The sequence below is a fragment of the Psilocybe cubensis genome, chromosome 4, assembly GCF_017499595.1.
Source record: "Psilocybe cubensis strain MGC-MH-2018 chromosome 4, whole genome shotgun sequence".
Taxonomy (NCBI): domain Eukaryota; kingdom Fungi; phylum Basidiomycota; class Agaricomycetes; order Agaricales; family Agrocybaceae; genus Psilocybe; species Psilocybe cubensis.
The window spans coordinates 2,110,295-2,125,700 of NC_063002.1; the positions used below are offsets into that span (position 1 = coordinate 2,110,295).

The 15,406-nt window shown below is 44.6% G+C and overlaps 8 protein-coding genes across 8 annotated transcripts; 5 read left to right on the top strand and 3 right to left on the bottom strand.

Annotated features, from left to right (window-relative positions):
* Nucleotides 1–301: 301 nt before the first annotated feature.
* Nucleotides 302–1,461, top strand: JR316_0004860 (Nicotinate-nucleotide pyrophosphorylase [carboxylating]; the record flags this gene model as incomplete). Its single annotated transcript, XM_047890624.1, has 5 exons — nucleotides 302–510; nucleotides 567–707; nucleotides 760–836; nucleotides 896–1,321; nucleotides 1,376–1,461. The coding sequence occupies 5 exons, from the start codon at nucleotides 302–304 to the stop codon at nucleotides 1,459–1,461; spliced, it is 939 nt and encodes a 312-aa protein (XP_047750385.1).
* Nucleotides 1,462–1,515: 54 nt separating this feature from the next.
* On the bottom strand, nucleotides 1,516–2,835 carry JR316_0004861 (2-amino-3-carboxymuconate-6-semialdehyde decarboxylase; the record flags this gene model as incomplete). Its single annotated transcript, XM_047890625.1, has 3 exons — nucleotides 1,516–1,998; nucleotides 2,052–2,581; nucleotides 2,631–2,835. 3 exons carry the CDS (start codon nucleotides 2,833–2,835, stop codon nucleotides 1,516–1,518), a joined length of 1,218 nt encoding a protein of 405 aa, XP_047750386.1.
* A 203-nt stretch (nucleotides 2,836–3,038) lies between these two features.
* Nucleotides 3,039–4,778, top strand: JR316_0004862 (uncharacterized protein; the record flags this gene model as incomplete). Its single annotated transcript, XM_047890626.1, has 7 exons — nucleotides 3,039–3,083; nucleotides 3,168–3,461; nucleotides 3,509–4,018; nucleotides 4,066–4,082; nucleotides 4,148–4,373; nucleotides 4,428–4,505; nucleotides 4,569–4,778. The coding sequence occupies 7 exons, from the start codon at nucleotides 3,039–3,041 to the stop codon at nucleotides 4,776–4,778; spliced, it is 1,380 nt and encodes a 459-aa protein (XP_047750387.1).
* Nucleotides 4,779–5,111: 333 nt separating this feature from the next.
* JR316_0004863 (uncharacterized protein) lies at nucleotides 5,112–6,386 on the top strand (the record flags this gene model as incomplete). The annotated part of the gene is made up of 4 exons (XM_047890627.1): nucleotides 5,112–5,385; nucleotides 5,418–5,560; nucleotides 5,652–5,842; nucleotides 5,897–6,386. 4 exons carry the CDS (start codon nucleotides 5,112–5,114, stop codon nucleotides 6,384–6,386), a joined length of 1,098 nt encoding a protein of 365 aa, XP_047750388.1.
* An 888-nt stretch (nucleotides 6,387–7,274) lies between these two features.
* JR316_0004864 (Enoyl-CoA isomerase/hydratase fer4) lies at nucleotides 7,275–8,081 on the top strand (the record flags this gene model as incomplete). The annotated part of the gene is made up of 4 exons (XM_047890628.1): nucleotides 7,275–7,644; nucleotides 7,716–7,796; nucleotides 7,859–7,924; nucleotides 7,972–8,081. The coding sequence occupies 4 exons, from the start codon at nucleotides 7,275–7,277 to the stop codon at nucleotides 8,079–8,081; spliced, it is 627 nt and encodes a 208-aa protein (XP_047750389.1).
* A 78-nt stretch (nucleotides 8,082–8,159) lies between these two features.
* JR316_0004865 (Exocyst complex component SEC10) lies at nucleotides 8,160–11,512 on the bottom strand (the record flags this gene model as incomplete). The annotated part of the gene is made up of 15 exons (XM_047890629.1): nucleotides 8,160–8,553; nucleotides 8,608–8,670; nucleotides 8,724–8,934; nucleotides 8,987–9,222; nucleotides 9,277–9,354; nucleotides 9,466–9,689; nucleotides 9,745–10,104; nucleotides 10,155–10,329; nucleotides 10,381–10,502; nucleotides 10,565–10,663; nucleotides 10,714–10,922; nucleotides 10,976–11,045; nucleotides 11,099–11,262; nucleotides 11,314–11,389; nucleotides 11,450–11,512. The coding sequence occupies 15 exons, from the start codon at nucleotides 11,510–11,512 to the stop codon at nucleotides 8,160–8,162; spliced, it is 2,544 nt and encodes an 847-aa protein (XP_047750390.1).
* Nucleotides 11,513–11,991: 479 nt separating this feature from the next.
* JR316_0004866 (uncharacterized protein) lies at nucleotides 11,992–14,440 on the top strand (the record flags this gene model as incomplete). Its single annotated transcript, XM_047890630.1, has 10 exons — nucleotides 11,992–12,042; nucleotides 12,096–12,266; nucleotides 12,321–12,603; nucleotides 12,653–12,758; nucleotides 12,815–12,902; nucleotides 12,952–13,052; nucleotides 13,102–13,179; nucleotides 13,235–13,524; nucleotides 13,580–13,833; nucleotides 13,889–14,440. The coding sequence occupies 10 exons, from the start codon at nucleotides 11,992–11,994 to the stop codon at nucleotides 14,438–14,440; spliced, it is 1,974 nt and encodes a 657-aa protein (XP_047750391.1).
* Nucleotides 14,441–14,487: 47 nt separating this feature from the next.
* JR316_0004867 (RNA polymerase I-specific transcription initiation factor rrn11) lies at nucleotides 14,488–15,373 on the bottom strand (the record flags this gene model as incomplete). Its single annotated transcript, XM_047890631.1, has 5 exons — nucleotides 14,488–14,592; nucleotides 14,643–14,752; nucleotides 14,810–14,898; nucleotides 14,951–15,030; nucleotides 15,083–15,373. The coding sequence occupies 5 exons, from the start codon at nucleotides 15,371–15,373 to the stop codon at nucleotides 14,488–14,490; spliced, it is 675 nt and encodes a 224-aa protein (XP_047750392.1).
* Nucleotides 15,374–15,406: the final 33 nt, after the last annotated feature.

Here is a 15,406-nt window from a genome sequence, read left to right on the forward strand (position 1 = left end):
GATGGCGAATGAGGTGACCCACGTGTGTTGTTTGCATGACACCTATTCGCGCGAGAATGGTTGCAAAAGATTAAGCAAAGTCTAAAACCATAGCACTTGTTGATGATAGAGAATGTTGTTGACGCTATGGAATAGACCGGTCTTGCATGGAAATCACGCGCAACGGAGACTCCGCTGATTAAGTGCAGAGACCAAGGATCCGGCCACTGACACACTCTTCACATTCCCATTTTTATTTCTTTTTTTCAAATTTCACTATAACTATTTCTTTCATCGTCCCCATCTATCGAGGAGTATGCCAATGATTAATTCATACGAACATTTGCTTCCCCCAAGCTGGAAAACCCAAGTGGCCGCTTGGTTAGCAGAAGATACACCATCATTTGACTATGGAGGGTATGTAGTCGGAGAAGTCCTTCGCGAAGCGTTCTTGTTCGGAAAGGGCTCCCAACCTGCTGTCCTGGCAGGATCGCCTTTTGTAACAGAGATCTTTGCTCAGCTTGGATGCGAGTGAGTAGTGCAAACTTATCGGCATTAGAGGATCATATTATCTTATCTACGCTTAGGGTGGAATGGCATGTCAAGGAGGGCGACACTTTCGAACCCGTAAAGCACATCGCCACGGTCAGGGGCAAGGCCCGATTTTTATTGCTAGGAGAGCGGATAGCCCTCAACCTTCTTGCCCGGTGTAGTGGTATAGCAACTAAGTAAGCAAAGCAACATCATTCACCCTTGTAACTTGAATCACAACATTTCAAGGTCGAAGAGAATCAAAGATCTAGCCAGAGGATACGGTTTCATGGGAACAATTGCTGGGACGCGGAAAACTACGCCCGGTGTGTTTCTTGAGAGTAAATACGCAGATTATCGCTGACTTGGAATGATTTCGTTCAAGGCTTTAGGCTCGTTGAAAAATACGGAATGCTTGTAGGTGGGATTGATTCCCATCGCCACGATCTTTCCAGCATGATTATGCTGAAAGATAATCATATTTGGTCGTCGGGTGAATTTCTGTTCAGTAACAATCAAAACGCAAAACGCGTGCTTATCAGTGTTCTAGGCTCGATCACAGCTGCTATTCAACAAGCACGAAAAGTCGGCGGATTCAGTCTCCTACTAGATGTCGAAGTGCAGTCGGAGGCTGAGGCGGATGAAGCCATCGACGCTGGAGCGGATGTTATTATGCTTGACAATATTGAAGGCAGTGAGTTGGCAAGTGTTGCAAGGAGCTTGAAGACGAAATGGAAGGGGCAGCGGAAGTTCCTTTTCGAAACAAGTGGGAACATCACAGAGGCCAATCTACAGGAAAGAGCCATCAATGGTGTGTTAGTTTAATCCTGACCGGGTAAAATGGTTCTGATAGCGTGTGACCTAGATATCGATATTCTGAGCACAAGTGTGGTGCACCAATCTGTCCAGCATATAGATTTCAGCCTTAAAATTCAGAAACCCAAAGCATAGATTATTCAAAATGTGTATCACTGATGGTTGCATTTAGATAGCATCCTATCCATGTCACTTGTCCAGTGCGAATAGAGATACAGCGTTCCCTCCTCGTACACCATCTTTATCTTCTTGAGACCATCCCTGTACAGCTTCAATAGCTTCCAAATTTTCAACAACACTCTTCCACTTTTCTGTCATCGACAGTGGAGGGAAGAATGGATGGTCTGTTCCAAAAAGCATTCTTTTGCTCCCAGTACTTCGATCAGCACCGTTCTTCACAACCGAGGATGTAGTTTCATATTTCGGTGCTCTGGAAAGGATGTCACTTGCAAAACCTAGTTCTTCTGGTCCATACGCCACGGCGTCGAGGTATAATTTTCCTAAATAGTACCTTGCATCATGCTTGAGTCTTGATGCCACCACCGGATCGTGGTCGATACATGAAGCGAGTCGAGAAGAAAGGGCAGGAAGTGCGCCTCCCGAATGCGCAAGGAGCAAACGGAGAGATGGAAACTTGTCGAAGACTCCTGATAAAATTAATCTGGTGGCGGCCTGCGAATATATAGTAAACTACAGATTTGATCAAAAAAGTCAAAAAGGCATACTGTGGTAGTTTCAAATGGGAAACCCAGAGCAAGAGGGAGGACATGTCCGTTATATTTATCGCCCCAAGCACTTGCGTCAACTCCATAATGCGGGTGTAAAAACACAACGAGGCCGGCCTTCTCAATTGCTGCCCATACTGGGTCAAGGGACTCATCGTCCAGACCCTTTCCGATTCCCCGAGTGCCCATAATAAGACCACGCAAATGTGGCAAATTGCCAATTTGATGGACTACATCGACCAAAGCAGACGTGGTTATTTCCGGGACCAAAGGTAATAAACCGAAGCCGTACAATCTCTTAATTTCATGACTGCTCAGGGAAGGACCAGTCGAACAATATTCTTCGAGGTCGTTATTCAATTCGGACGCAAGCGTCTGCGCTTTTGAAGCTGGAAGAAAGTCCAACCAGGGGTTCGCAGTGCTGGTAAAGTCCCGCGACCATGAGCTTCGCGAGTGAGGAATCGGGGACTCGTAAGCATACCTTACGATTGAGACATCAATACCATGTTTGTCCATAAATTTTAACTTTTCTGGTACAGATGTCAGAAAAATACAGATTAAACAGAAGTCCCTTTGTACCTTCTCTGTCCCAGTACTGTGATCCTACTGGGCGACCACCACTTGGTTCATGGTCCAAAATCAACAACCGATCATCTGTTGCGCCTTCAGGAGTGGTTGTACTCCGAATAAAAGGAACTGAAGTTCTGGATCTCAGCAAAGCAGTATATCGCGGGAGATATACATGCGTGTGAATATCAACAAGCAGTTTACTGGTAAGTGACATGAGAGAACGAGGAAAAGGACGAAGTAGTTGTGAACTAGCACTTGAAACGATATCTATTTCAGTTGGCGGGCCGGGCCGGTGCCACGCGAACCAATCAAACGCAAAGTCATGCGGCAAACACTTGAACTCAACCGCTTGTCACAACCATCTCCAGTCAAGTGTCAAGCGTCGGCAGCTCAATAAGCCCATTTCTTTGAGAGATTATGTCTCTACCTGATACCACCGAGCAAAATTCCTTTAAGGAAGAGGTATGTTCAGAGAGCTCGGTCCCATTGTCAAAATGAGCTTAAATTAGAACCCAACATTGCCATTTGCCTCCGTTTGCTACTCAGATCGTGGAGTTGGCTAGAACGCTAGCTGAAATTCAAAGTCGTTTACAGCAACTAGCTCTACGCCTTGAAGAAAAGGAGAAACACAGTGAAATTTCGGGGCGTTGCCGAGAATTAGAAGAGTCGCTCAAGGTTGCAGTCAATAGCGCTAAATGGCTTAATGCTCAGAACAAGGACTTGCAATTTAGGCTGGACCAGAGCCGTCCGGAAATTGACCGTCTCTTGATTGCCAGAGAAAGTGCTTGTAAAAGGTTGAAGCATGCGCGCAAAGTCATCCGGGACCTTCTTGAAGAAAGAGTGCGTTGTTCTGGTTATCTAACGACGTTTTACCCAACCGTATGCAGGGAGATATGTCCAGTCCTAGAACACAAGGCTCCCTTAGTCAGGGAGAAATAAACGAAGCTTTAAACGATGACTTTCGACCAGATGACTCTTCCAGTAGTTCGAATGACAGTGCCAGTGACAAAACAGTTCGTTTAAACAAAACCCCACTGGTTGAGTTGACCAATCCGATTTCTCCGAGTTCTGAAGGCATAGTATCCCATTTTCCATTAGGTCGCAGTCCAATTACTTTGCACACCAATACTACCACTCATAGTAAGAATGCAACACCTTCGACACCTCGTTCACGGTCAACTTTGTCGTTTCGAACTGGAAATACCAGTTCCAGTAACTTGCAGTCTCCCCAACGGCCATCATCAGTAACACATAATAGCTCGCCCAACAGTTCCACTGAATCACCAGGCAGATGGCTGATTCAGTACACCAAACCCCCTGGCAGTAGGGCATTGGAGGTGCCACATCCTGTACAATCGGATGTACTTCAAGAATTTTTGAACTTGGATGAAGATGCAGTAAGAAAGGTTTCCATTTGAATGGAGTAGAGTCTGACACCTTTTAGATGCAATCCTTACAAGGGTCTGTAGTTCAGTTCTATATGCAATCCTTCACTTTCTCCTTGGTGCTTAATGTATATCAAACAGTACCATGACTTCATCAGACATAAGCATGCGGTTGCATATCGTCAGGCTTCCCATTCAACACAGCGTGGCCTTTCTTTACGATCCTATATTCGCTGAAACTCGTCAACTGAAAAGTTACATTGTTGATTGGGGACGACAGCAAACAAACCAAAATATAGAAAGATATATCTTGCAGCACAAGGAGGTTGACCCTGTTTTTGAAGTTTTCATCTTTCCGATAAGACAGGTGAGATACAAATTGTGCCTTATCATATTCACGGACTCACCCAATCGACATCAGCAAAAGTGGTATTACGTCGGGCCAATGGAGTGGTCGGTTGTCGAGGGAAAGGAGGTCTGGCAGGGACTACAAGGAAAAGTAGGCATTTTGATAGCACCACAAAGCACTACATGCTAAAATTCGTTCTCATATAAATAACAGGACAGGACGAAAATCATCAGCAAACTTTGCAAAAGAAGTCGAGGCCAAGTAAATGGCAATGAGATGGAGAAACTACTTGATGAGGCTGAACTCCATCAAATCTGCGTTGAGATGAAAGGCGTAAAGGATAAACATGAATTCGAAGAACGTGTTTTTGGGAGCCGTCCTGCGCTGCTCGAGGACTTGAGACCCACCGAGCGGAGTGCTTAGGAGATAAAGGGATCATGTGGAATGATGCAATTCAACTGTGCTACTGATGCCAAACCGCGATCTTGAATCTCGATAGTATGCATTTATTTATGGTAATATAACGGGTTCAAGAGTTGCTCATTTTATCGGCATGGTTACCGTTACAGGTTGACAGGTCCGAAGAGAGGTACAACTTGTGTTCAGGCCAAAAATAGAATCAAAATCCATCTTTCAATAAAACCATTCACACAGCACCCCCCCTTATGCATCTCCATTTCTCTGCTTCCTTCCAGCTTTGCTTCACCGAGGAGCTTGAAGACAGGCCGCAACCGTTCACCTTGCCTGAATTTTTACATGGACTTTGGGCATCGCTGGTCGCCTTCCATCGTTCGTAGATTTCTTTTGGTTATCATTCTCGTTTGTGCCCCGGTAGCCCATTGTTCGCAGACGGTCGCTGCTCCCAACAATGAAAAGAATGGCTTTAACCTTCGTCGAGACGGGAATCTGACCGATCCAGGTCTCAACCACACCAGTGCACAGATGTCTTTTCCCCTTGCTTCTTCGACTTCTATTATCATAAGCGCCGTAGAGTCTTCCAGCTTGTCGAGTAGTTTGCCAACCAGCTCTGGTTTGTCCTCAGCATCTAGCAATTCGTTAAAGCGCCCTACACCTACAGCTATGTCGTCGAGTACTTCAACGTCATTGACATCTCGATCCGCTTCCGCCTCTTTGCGTCCACCGTTGTCAGTGGCCGATATCCTATCCACGCATTCCAAAGCAAGTTCTTCGAGCGCACAATCTTCGTACGTAAATTTATTTATTTAAGGATATATGCCCTCATTTAGATTGTTGTGCTGTTATAGAACGTCCTTTCAAGGTATAAGCACTACTCAGCCGAGCACGACGCCACCAATCCCTGAGACAATGACCCCACCACCTACTCAACCTATAACCATATCAGCATCCACACCTTCAATTTTCTCTGATGTTAACCCTGTCACCTCTCCATACATTTATCCTTCTCCTGATCCTACATCTGAGGCAATAATACCATCGAGTAACTCCGCCGCCATAAGCACTACCTCGTATGTTGACTCTTTTACTATAGTGTAACCATTCATTAACCTTCTTGAGACCAGCTTTTGGCACAAGAAAGGAGCCGTCGCTGCAGTCTTTCTTTTTATATCTCTCATTGGTGTGGCAATCATTGCTCTTGTTGTCGTATACTACGTGAAGAAACGCAACAACCGCAAACACGCCCGGCTGGATGAAGAACTCTTTGAGAAGTACTCAGAGCCTGGCCACAGAAGCAACTCTCCTGGACTGAGTATTAATGGCACTCCTATGGACGCGTTTGCTACGAGCGGAATTCAATATAACAATCATTTCACCAGCGAAGATCACCAAACCCCCTTGGCAACTCCTACAGCCTCGCAATCTTCGTTTCCCATACAGCATCCCGATTATTACAATCCTCATCCTGTCCGATACCTTGCACCGTCGCAATTTCAACCTTCAGTGAAGAAGCAGGGTCAACCTCATGCACATTCTGATTCCCGTGCTTCTTATCAACCATCGGTTGATTCATTCTATGGTGCTGCCAGTCAACCGCTAGGATACCATGTGTAGATTCTGCGCGGATAACGCGTACATACTTCCCTACGCTATTCAAGGCTCATAAGGCGTCTCTAACTGGCATGTAATTATATAGCTAACTTTTAGCTGTTAATGTAACCTTGTTGAATGTACTGCGCAATCGTCCTATACTCTGTTGTACAAATATTAATTGACCATCAATTGAGAAAATCATGAAGTTAATAACGACTGGATGCATGAAAACTGGACAATGTAAGTACCTTCAGCAGAGACATTGTCTCATGGTTTATGATGTGCGCTCAATAACAACCAACTCGAAGTTCGACTGAGCCGAGTTGGCATCCCTGCTTCTTGGATGTTCGGCCCACGTAATTGCCGAACGTCCGGAGATACAGATCAATGGAACGGAGCTTGACCCCAGACCCCACCGCTTATTCGAGGACGGACAGCTAATGAAGAGACATCCCTTGTAAAAAGGCGTCATGTTTCGTGCAGTGAACAATCTTCGTAGAGGAGCACTCAAACTCAATGTTCATTCGCTGACCCCACAGAGAAGATGGCTTCTCTTGCCATATTCGAACTCAACTCGACAAGCATTCCTTGAAAACCTTGAGTCAATTCCAGGGGTATCATTCCTTTCTCTAAATCGGCCACAGACCCGCAATGCCATATCTACCACTCTACTACAAGTGGGTTGAATGTCATCATCACTCAACTGATTTAAATAATGATGTTTCTTAACTCCAAAGCAACTTCGTGAATGCCTGGAGCATGTTCATTTTGACAAAAGGTATGTGAGTTCATTGCTGTACAGATGATTTAACTTGTAACCTTGATCGTCGAAGCGTCCGAGTTCTAATCCTTCGTTCTTCTACGGCTGGATCATTTTGCGCTGGCGCAGATTTAGCTGAGAGGCGGACGATGTCCCAACCACAAGTTGCCCGATTTCTTGCTGAACTTCGGGATGCTCTTGGGAAGCTGGAATCGCTCCCTATGCCTACCATTGCTGCTATTGATGGACCTGCACTCGGTGGAGGATTAGAAATGAGTCTGGCATGCGATTTACGCGTAGCAGGTGGGCTTTTGCCAACACGTCTTCATGAGTATGAAAGTAACAAGGTTAACTTTCAAGGACATAATGTAACAAAGATCGGCTTGCCCGAAACTAGCCTTGGAATTATACCAGGAGCAGGTGGGACTCAAAGAGCGACCCGAATTCTAGGGCCTTCAAGGGCCAAAGATTTGATATTTACAGCACGAACCTTAACGGCCACGGAGGCTTTGGATTGGGGTATGTCCACGTATCGCGGCATTCTTGACTGAATTTCTAACTTGGGCCATTAACCATCTGTTCCGTTCAAGGGCTTATTAATTATGTATCTTCTTCCAGTCAGACGGCAGTGGAACGTTCTCTTGTGCTGGCAGAAGCCATCGTCAAGAACGGTTTGTAATCGTATAACTCTACCATGTAAACATGCGACGTTGATGATATTTCCTTTTGGTAGCTCCTCTGGCTCTTCGTGCAGCCAAACAGGCTATTTCACGGTCAGAAGACTTGCCATTGGAAACAGGTGTGTCTTGCATCAAATTGCATGGGCATTCTGCTGACAAATGCCAGGGCTTGACTTTGAGCGTGCCTCCTATGAAACATTGCTTACCACACGAGATCGTACGGAAGCGCTAGATGCATTCCGAGAGAAGAGACGTCCTCAGTTCAAAGGAGAATAAAAAATGTTACAGCACCAAAAATATACCCCTTTTGTCGTATATGACGAGTTATAACAAATATTAACGACGACTGGATAGTTATGTCGGGTTTGAGCTAAACGGTCGTGAAAAAGTACCTGAGAAGCTAGTTGGGATTCCCATAGAGATACCATCGACCTTCAGACCTTCCAGTTCTTTCATCATCACACTCAGGCGGCCAAAGCGGTCTTTTAGTCCATGCCCTGGTATGGCTTCATCTGCATTCGCTTCTGAGTCAAATCCCTTTTCAAACTGACCCCAGTCACTCCGCAGAGAAAGGTAAGGTTTGAGAAGTGAAGAATCGATCCGACCAAGATAATTCTCCGTGATATATGACTTGAGTATTTCGGGTCGGACCAAAAAGACATTCCCAAGTTGGCGAATAAACTCAAATCGTTCATGAAGTGCTGGAATACCGAAGCTGCTGACAGTGTCTTGATACGATTTCAGGTCTCTGTAATAGTATTAGACTAAATCAAATTAAGGATCATGATTTTTTGTCACTTACTTTGCAAGCATAAGGCCTCCTGTAGCGCTCACTGGGAATTTTCTAAGGTGGTCTAACAGCAGACTAGAAAGCATTAGTATCTTTTAGGTCATTGCATCTGGTGGACCGAGACTTACCTATGAAATCCTATACCAATTTCAGTTAGAAACATTTCAAGATTTTTGCCGCTTAGGTTTTGTTTTGCTGCATCTCGAACCCTTTCTAAAGTCTCACAACACAGTACGCACGGTTCTGTGTTCACGCGGGCAAAAGATAAATCATCGTTCCTCGGCTTGAAATCATTGCGTTTTTGCTTGGTTAATTGCGCTGATAACCAATTGATGATGGCTGTCGAGCAATATTCAACGGCGTACTTTGTCTAAATAGCGTTCTGACGCACCGTCTGTGACACGCTGTAGTACAGCATTTGACCCAGTTTCCATTCGGTTGACGGTCAAATTATTGAATACAACCATTTCCCGTCGTATGGTAACAGATGAGCTGGCGAGTGGAAGGAGAGCAATGTTGACATATTGTTGCCAAAGATGGCAGATCAAATCAACTGTCCGAACAATGGCAAGAGGTTGCAGAGATGGTTCGGACTTGGTATCGGCTGCTTCAAGTCGAACCTGTGCTCTAAAGGGAGAATGAGTCATGTAGTGGATTATTGAACCGAAAGAAGGTGCCTACGATTCAAGAGCCGAATCAACGTAGGAAGTGCCTATCGCATCAGCCAAGACACGAAGCAGGGTAGAAGTGTTTTTGGGGCTGAAATACAATAAGTAACCAGAGCGGCAATAAAATCATGAATTAACTTGCACGTCATTAGGTGGACTCAATTCCACACAACGTCCAATCGCTTCAGCATGCCATTTTAACATCGTTTCTGCAACGTCGACACTAAGAAGCCCGTCCTCCTCCCGGATAGGTTCTTCGTTCGCCTTGTCGTTGTTGCGATCAGAATTTATTACTCCAAAGCGCATAAGAGCAGCGGCAGCTTGTCCAGATGTCGTCGACCCACCGTTTGAGGTCGTATTCGTTGTTGCAGCACTGATCTGATTCACCATGCGATCAAACATCGATGACTTGGCTTTTTGGCTTTTCTTCGTTTACAAGGTCAGTTATTATCGAGTGGCAGGTAATAATTTGGTTACTAACGTGGAAGCGAACAAAATTACTGAGTAGATTGCTGTACAATAAAGCCAGGCTTTTGCACTCCCTCTCCATGTATCGCTGACCTTCGGTGTATGGAACAAAGAGCTCTTCCATTGCTGTTTCTAGCATTGTGCTAATGGCTGCAGATGTTGAGGATGTAGTCACCGGGGCGGAGCCCGTCAATGATCGGCGAAATTCTGTAACCTCATAAGGAGTTTTGGAAGAGCTGTGAGGTAGCTCGTGAGCCTTCAAATCCTCCACCAAAGCCGAAGCCTGGAAATGGACAAGCTGTAGAATTCTTAGATATGCCAAGTCTGAAATTTCTGAGCCCCTATGAAGTAACTGCTCCATGTGCTGTTGTATCTGGGAAATTTTCAAAGATTTATCGGATACGCAAAATATTGGGAACGTACGGATTGCGCAAAAACCCGCTGCAAGAACACTTGCATCACAACAGGAGGGTTAGGAAACACAGCTTTGACTATCTGAGTTTCAGTGTCGACTGTGGCCCTTATTTCAGCAAATAATTCTGTTAGTCCAGCTTCAGTTTTAGGGGGTGATGTATTAGGATCCGCAATAATACTCCATCTAACATCGAGAATTAGACGTAACACAAAAAAAACGGCACTGTATACCTACAGGAGGTTGTCAGTGGGAGCAGGTTCGTCCCGTACGTTGTTGATGAAAAAGTCATGTTGATTAACGTATACTTGGACACATGATGCCCCCCCATTGAATTCAAGCAACGTCTGGGCACAATGCTTTGATAGGTTTTTTTGGTAAATTAGTAAGATGACCTTTCCGTCATAACAATGGAACGAACATGCATCATTTTGGGGTCGCCTTTACGATAGCATCTATCGAAAAGATTCAACATTTCCTTCTCAAATTTTTCGCAATATTTCTCGATCGCCTCACGCGTCTGCAGAAAGATTAATCGTGGTACATGCCAGAATAAGACATGAACGCAACTTTATCGGAATTAGGCAAATCCACCTCTTTCGCCACGGTGTTCAGACGGCGCAGAATAACAGCAACCTGCCGTCTGCCTGCCCTGCCTTCCTTACGCAAAACATCAAGCCTGGTTGTATCTCCTTTGCTAAATTGGTTATAAAAATCAATCAGATCATACGCAGCTTGAGCTCTTTGTCGCTCGATATGTACAGTTTCCAGTTGATCGCCTCCACAAACGATAAGCAACAGATAGTTTACATAACAACTGCGAACTACTCACCTATCCGAACTGCTGTGCTGCTGACTTCATTCATTCGGCTTTCCATCCCGTTAAATGAATTTCCGACATTCTGTGTTACGGAAATATGAAGGCGAATGCGCACAAACACAATAAGAAACTGACCTCGAATCCCTTGGCTAATTCCATCATCTTCTTCGAGTACTCTCTTTCGGTGACACGGACTGTCTTTTCCATTTGTTCTGTCTTTGCTTGCACATCTTTCCTAACAGATATCAACTTGTCAACGGCTGCTTCAAAGGATCGTATAAATGGCTTTGGGTCGAATGCTGGATGACAATAGGTCAGGGAGAGCAGAGCAAGCAAGTGGATCGACATACGTCCGTTGTTGGCTTTGGATTCCGCAATCAATTTCTCCGACGCATGTCCAATAAAATCCGTAATATCGAATTTTCCCTGAGTGTAGACCGAATCATCAGACTACGACGAGCAGAACGGCAAAGTATGCTTGTATACCTTGAATGCAGATAACTCCAGGTATTCCAGATGGTCGTTCTGAGGTGCTTCTTGCCTGGACATTTTTGACAATAACGAGATGTATTTTGAAGGAATATATGCCCTGAGGAAGTGTCAAAAGATTCAAGGTGCTACCAAGTACAGGCCGCCCGCATCAGAGTTGCCAGTGTCCATAACGGCTCACATACGCGGCGGTAGCTGTGATTGATCGGCAACGATGACGCTTGTTTGCGGATGTTAGGCTCAGGGGCACGCAATTTGGCAGGCCGTCATTATTTTTGTATGCCAAGACTTGGTAAAGTTGAATGGATCCTGCTAATCATCTTAAATATCTGCTGCAGTCGCAGCTGGCCACCGATGTGTCTGCAATTCGATATCTTCCTTTTTGTCTTTCGACGTTGAATGAGGACTCCTTCCTTCCTTCCTCACATCTGACGAAATGGTCTACCCGAATACAATCTCTTCTTCATTCCAAGGAGCCTGGGGCTCGTTGGGCTGGTCTTTGTATTGCATACAAATCATCCATGCTTTCACAAAAGTTTATGATTGACTCCGCTCAATCGTGGTTGACTATTGTAATGCCAATGCTTTCAGTCAGTATACTTGTTCCCATTTCTGCCATTTTCTAAATTCAAGGTTTTTTCAGAGAAACGAACCACTTCCAACTCTCAAAGCCGCTATAAGACTTCTACGTGTTGTTTTCACTAAATCGTCGGAAATTACAGAATTTCAGAGACAAATCTGTTTACCGAATGTCGTCAAATTCACGCATGCAGTTATTGCGATCGCAGATAATCACAATGATTTGGAAGTAAAAGTAAGTGAAGTGCTTTCGCTACCGTTGGACAAAATAATTGATCGAATTCATCAGATTTTGTGCTTAAATACTTTGTCATGCGTTATAAAACTCTATCCTACCGCACACAGAGCTTCAAACACGGTGCTTTCCGCCCTTGCCCTTCGTCACCTTAGCGGTTCCAGTCAGGGTCCAACCAGCAGCGAGTTATTAGAAGCAGCTTCCGGGTTTTTTGCTGTTCTACCTCTTACTGGAGGCAAAGTAGGGGCAATAAATTTATGGCGAAAATCATTTGATGAGACCCTTGCATTTGGGTTGGAAGCCTTCCACGCTCTCCGTACCACATTCCCTATAGGAGGCAAGTTATTTTCTCCAACGGAGTATGCTGTGTTCACAGAATCCTATAGGCCCAAATGTTCCTAGACCAATACTTGTCGATGAACCTCAGGTAGCAATTCCTCTCAATCAAGACCGATTGCACTGCAGCGTCGTAACCCTTCAAAAATTACTCAGGTAGAATTTCCCGAGTAGTATATATATATATATATGTCATGCTAACGTTAAATCAGTGCCCCTGTTCAGCGAACAGTGCAATTACCTATGGGGTCCCTCGTTAAGTTCATTGACAGTCTTATAGGCTGTTCGATGGACGAGGAGGTGTGTTGTCTAAAAATGGTCCTTACTACCCCATGTTGACAGAAAGCAGGTTGAAGGGTTTATCGATCCTTCTGTTAGGTCTATGGAGGTTTCCATAGTTTCTGAGATATGGAATCTAGGCTATCAACTCCTTGCAAGCGTAGCAGAACAGTTGGTAACATCTAAAATTTTCAGACCATCAGTTAAATTTTTGTGACAGGTTTAAATACCGCCTGGATCCTCATGCTACTAGACTGTTATCGATAATAGCGTTCCGCCTTGAGCAAAAACTCGATGGGTACGTTACTCTCAATGCAAGGTATTGAAGGTACCCATCATTGATTTTTGAAAAGGTTCCAAAGGCTCTGCCTTCTCAATGCTCTGGACTCTCTTTTGAATAACTGCCATACAGTGGATTCCACCATTTTACCCATCAGATTGGCTAAATCTGCTTTATATTCGATCACCAAGATCCTCTCGTCCTCCAACAGAGCAACGAATCAAGTCGAACCATCTTCAAGCCAGAAGAAGAACGGCAAAAAACGATCACGAAACTTCGAAGGAGACGAAGTTTTCAAGGTCACTCGTCCGGTTATTTATGCCTCAAAAGAGGACAGTGACGCTTTGTTAGTTTCTATTGATGGTAAGTTAATAGCCAGTTTTTTATCAAACAGAAGGTTTGCTAAATTTTGTAACAGTTGTCCAGTCGCTGCTCAGGAATCCCCATCTATCTTCTTCAATGCAGTCTATCATTGCACGACTAATTACGTCCGTTCTCATGACACTCCCCAGGATGTCATTTTCGACATTGTCTGGAGACCCCACCTTTTTTGAACTGGTCAGCGCTAAAATCCAACGTCTGAGCTTTAGGATAGGCTCTGGCACAACTAGTGTCATGAGTAAAACATTGCCTTTTGTAATTGAGGCAGCCCTTGCCAACAGCAATTCAGAGGTTTGTCGACTACCAATAACACTTGCAAAATTTTGACTTAATATTTTTTTTCTAGATCCAGCATGATATTGGGATGCTCATTCATCCCCGTGTACCACCGTTGGTACGATCAATGCCTCATATCGAAGCCCTTTCCCTTTTCAAGGTGGAGGAATCTCTAGAAGAGACCGAAAACTTATCATCGTTGGGAATAGCAAACATACATTTACATCCACATCAAATTGATGAACAGCGAAAGGATGTTTCCATGGAGGACAGCAGTATGCCAGAAGCTTCTATTCTAATAGATTCCAAGCAGACTGTACACCATGTGCCACATAGTGAAGGAATCTTAACCATCGACCATGAAGATTCGACTTTCGTTTCCTGCGAAGAAAATGAATCGCAGAAAAATGCTCCACCCATAGAGCTCGCCAACTTTGAGGATACAAGCAAAGCGATTCCGGCATCTAGTACAAAATTTCCGACTCTCAACCACACCGCACAAGGAGACATGGCACCAAATCTACGGTCGATTGCATTCACTGTTGATGATGATGAACAAGACGAGGACAAGGATATGCCTGTCATTGACATGGACTCGGACTCGGAAGACGAAGATGATTAATTGATTGATACACTTTGGAAAATACGTCCTTGTCGCACATTGCAGCTCTACGCTCGCATTCGCTTCTTGTCGGGCAGAAGTTCCGTGAAGTCCATCGGTTCATCGTCGGAATCTTCTTGGACTGTTTGATTACCTTTTCGTAAATCGGTTATCTGTATTCGGGACCGTTAGTCTTATCGAATATCCTGACCAAACCACGGACCTTTTTTAGGAAGGCGAGGGCGACGCTGTTTGATGGATCTAGGGCCGTGGCGTGTTCAAAGTGGGTTTGGGAATCCCGAAGTAAAAGTTGATCATAGGCACCGAATTTGTCTAATGCAGAAAAAACAATCAATGAAGGCTATGATAGAAAAAAAAATTGAGTCGAACCGATATCAGACTGAGCAAGATATAGCGAAGAGAGTCCAGCGTAAATGTGAAGGGTTGGGTTATCTTGGTAAGGAAAGGAAGGTAAATATCTAGTAAATCACGTTTCATGAGTGAGGCCAGGAAAAGTAAAAGGAATAATACAGCTCTAGCTCGTCTAAAGCACCTCTACAATTTCCTTGAAGTAGAAGGTGGAGGATGAGTTCTTTGAGTATCGATTCACGCTGAGCAGTCTGTGAGTTTAATGGAATTATTCGAACAGGATCCGTTCCTTACATCGTCAGGGTGTTGGAGCATCACAGCACGCAAATATTCGACAGATATTTGACTATTTTTTTCGCAATCTTTCCCTCCGAGAATGTGCAATCCGATGGGCCATAACGCTTTCCAATTGATCTCGCTACATCGAGCAAGAATTGCCCAGCACTTTTGCGCACGTTCAAAGTTGCATCTTTGGATACTCAATTGCAATAAATCATAAAGCCGTCGAAGGTGCACTTTCCGAGCTGTTGAAGGCTTTTTGGAATCCAAACCGGCGAAAAGGAATATATGGTCATCGGAAGACATTCAGACATCTGAAGCTGATCAGCAAACAACACC